General features: G+C 38.1%; 1 protein-coding gene across 1 annotated transcript; it reads left to right on the forward strand.

Moving 5' to 3' along the window:
• The first annotated feature begins 505 nt into the window (after positions 1 to 505).
• On the forward strand, positions 506 to 3409 carry LOC138910262 (uncharacterized). Its single transcript, XM_070201491.1, has 5 exons — positions 506 to 1047; positions 1127 to 1370; positions 1748 to 1840; positions 1926 to 2559; positions 2769 to 3409. Exons 1-5 carry the CDS (start codon positions 506 to 508, stop codon positions 3407 to 3409), a joined length of 2154 nt encoding a protein of 717 aa, XP_070057592.1.
• The last annotated feature ends 225 nt before the right edge of the window (positions 3410 to 3634 follow it).

The following is a 3634-nucleotide window of genomic DNA, read 5'->3' on the forward strand; positions in this document are numbered from 1 at the left end:
CCTAGAGGTCATTAAAAATATTTGGGAAGTTGAATATTCACGCAATGCTATGTGGAATCTTCATCAAAAACTGAAGTTGATAGCTTTTAAGCTTAGTACATAGTCCAAAGAAGCCTTTGGAGATATTTATGAGGAATCCAAAAAGTTGGAAATAGAGTTGATCAGGTTAGAGAATCTGATGATTTCTGATAACGATGGGGCTAACAGAACCAATCTTAACAAAACTAGAGTTGATTACATGAGGTACCTCAAACTCCAAGACTTTATCCTTAGGCAAAAGGCCAGAGTGAAGTGGTTTACAGATGGAGATACTAATTCGGCCTATTTTCATAGTGTCATTAAAGATAGGAGAAGGATATTGAGAATCAACAAAATTCAGGATGAACATCACCAATGGGTAGAAGGGACCAAGGGGGTATCTAAAGCTGCAATTAGGTACTTCCAGGGAATGTTTTGAGAGAAACCTGATCATAATGACTTCTCTGATCTGGATGCCATTGAACCCATGATCACTGAAGATATAAACAATGAGCTAATTGTTATTCCTTCTATGGAGGAGGTAAAGACGCGTGTATTCTCAATGGATCCTAACAGTGCACCTGGGCCCGATGAATTTACTGCTAAGTTTTTCCAGGTGGCCTGGGACTTTGATGCGCCAACCTTAGTCTTGGCCTTAAATTCTTTCTTTTGTGGGGATATTCTACCCAAGTGGCTCACTCACACTTGTATAATTATGTTGCCCAAAGTATCCTCTCACCGGCATTTTAATGATATAAGACCTATTAGCTTGTGTAATGTTGTGAGCAAGATTTTTGCTAAACTTCTCAATTCTAGATTGTCAAAGCTACTACCTAATCTTATTAGTGGGAACCAAAGTGGTTTTGTTAAAGTTAGGTCTATAACTGAAAATATTCTACTTGCTCAGGAAATCATTCAAGATATTGCGAAACCCAATAAATATGGCAATGTTGTGTTGAAATTGGATATGGCTACAGCTTATGATAGAGTTTCTAGACCTTTTTTATGTGTTTTGATGAGAAGATTGGGGTTTTAATGAAATATGAATTGACATGATCTTTAGGCATGTCTTTAGTAATTGGTATTCTCTACTTGTCAATGGTAATAGACAAGGATTCTTCAAGTCTAAAAGAGGACTTAGGGAAGGAGACCACATTCCCCCTTCCCTTTTTGTCCTATGTGTTGAATTTCTTTCCAGAAAATTACATGATGTATCTATTCATAGAGAATTCACTGGATTCTACATGAATAAGAAGGGTCCTATAATTAATCACCTTGCATATGTTGATGATGTTATTCTCTTTTCTATTGGGTGCAAGAAATCCTTGGATATGCTTATGAAGGCACTATCAGTATACGAGAAAGTTTCGGGTTAGTTAGTGAATAAATAGAAGTCTTGTATCATATTGGCTCCTAATGCAACTGCAGATTTAATTCAAAGGGTAATAGATATCATAAGAATGGAACCAAGGAACTACCTGTCAAGTACCTTGGCTACCCCTATATGTTGGGAGGAAAAAGATAGTTATTTTCTCTAACTTGATCACCAAAATATTGCAAAGGATATCAGGATGGCATGCCAAACTTTTGTCCACGGGTGGTAGAGCTTTATTGATCAGACATGTCTTGCTTTATTTGCTAATTCATCTCCTAGCGGTCATACAACCTCACAAGGGAGTCTTACATCAGATAGAAAGGATGTTTGCCAGACTCTTTTGGGGAGGTTCAGATGAGAAGAGAACATTTCACTGGGCTTCCTGGGATAGTTTATGCTTCCCATACAGTGAGGGAAGAGTTAATTTCAGAAAATTACAAGATACATGTAATTCTTTCACAACAATGCAATGATAGAATTTAAGGACCGACTATTCACTATGGAAGAAGTTTCTTATGAGTAAGTACTGCAGAGATCACATCCTCTGATCAAAAAATGGTATTCTGGGCTGTCCAATTCCTGGAATGCTATGTGTAATATTAAAAGTAAGGTGGATATGCACATATTATGGAAGGTTGGGAAAAGGGACATTGCCTTTTGGTTTGATAACTGGACCAATCTTGGTCCACTATGCAATTTTCTACCAGAAGGAAGCAAGCCTGTGAACATTAAACTCTCTGAAGTACTAGTGAATGATCAATGGTGGTGGGGAGGCTGGGATAGCCTAATGCCTGAATATATAATGGAAACCATTGACTCTATGAAGCTCAAACTGAGACCTGCTGAACCGTGTGTCTCAGTTTGGACTGTTGATGAGAAAGGTACCTTCTCTGTGGCTTCAGCTGTGCACTTATTTAGAAGGAAAAAGCAAAATTCACGGATTGATTCAAAGACTTGGCAGAAACAAGTGCCATTCAAAATGAGTTTTATTGTTTGGAGGGCCTTGAGGGATAAAATCCCATCTGGTGCAAGAATTCTCAGGATGGAGTTCTCTATTTATTCTAGTTGTTGTTGTTGTAGAATTCCTGACCTTGAAACAATAGATCACCTCTTTTGTTCTGGAGCTTATGCTCAAGAAGTATGGAGAATTATATGTGGCCCTAGAGGTATTCCCTATATAGGAGTGTCCTTTTGGAAACTATTGTTAAATTGGTGGAGGCTTAAAGCTCATAACCCAGTTGAAGCTCTTCTATTGAACTGTTTACCTATCGTCACAACATGGGAAATTTGGAAAGCCATGTGTGGAGTCAAATATGGTTCCGAGAGAATTAATGTGAGGAAGGCCATATCTATTATCTATTTCTGCATCTCTCAGGCGGTGAATACTCAATTCCATATGTTCAGAATCAAGCCGAAATGGAACAACATCTCTCAATTATTCCATACAACTGTCTATTTCAAGAAGACTATCATAACCAAGCGGAACAATCCCCCCGAACTGTTGTTAAGCTTAATTCCGATGGAAGTTGTAGGAATGGCTATTGTGGGGGAGGAGTAGTAGTAAGAGACAGTATGGGGTGTTTGATCTATGCGTACATACTAAACTTAGGTCCTGGAACTAGTAACTGGGCAGAAGCAATGTTCTTGTTATTTGGCATCAAGTGGTGTATTAAGAGTGGTTTCAACAATATCTTGGCAGAAAGTAATTCCAAACTCTTGGTGGATTGGGTTAATGGAAGCAATTGCACACCATGGAGAGTAGCATATCAAGTTAATGAGCTTAGAAGATTGAGGGGACATAAATTTCTTAATCTGAATCATTGTTTCAGGGAAAGCAATCAAGTTGCTGATAAACTGGCATCTTTGAGCCATGATTCATTACAAACTCAAGTGTTCTTGTCGTTTGTTGATTTACCAACACAAGTAAGAGGTATTATGAACATGGATAGGTGGAAATTACCTACAATTCGAATTGCTGATAAAAGAATAGCAGAGATTCCCTTCGAGCCCCCTTGAAGCATGTTGCTGATTGTAGTTGTAGGAGTTTTTATAAGAATGTCCTTTTATAGGATGGATACTTTTTGTCTACTTGTATGTAAGGTCTAAGTATCCACCCCCTTATGTAATGCTGCATCTCTTTTGTCACAAGGATAGTAGAGGCTTCCTTTCAGTTTAGACCAGGGTAATTGTTTGATTTAAAACATCACCCTCAACTCTTTGTACTTCCTTTTGATTATGATG

The sequence above is a fragment of the Nicotiana tomentosiformis genome, chromosome 4 (genome assembly GCF_000390325.3).
Source record: "Nicotiana tomentosiformis chromosome 4, ASM39032v3, whole genome shotgun sequence".
NCBI lineage: Eukaryota > Viridiplantae > Streptophyta > Magnoliopsida > Solanales > Solanaceae > Nicotiana > Nicotiana tomentosiformis.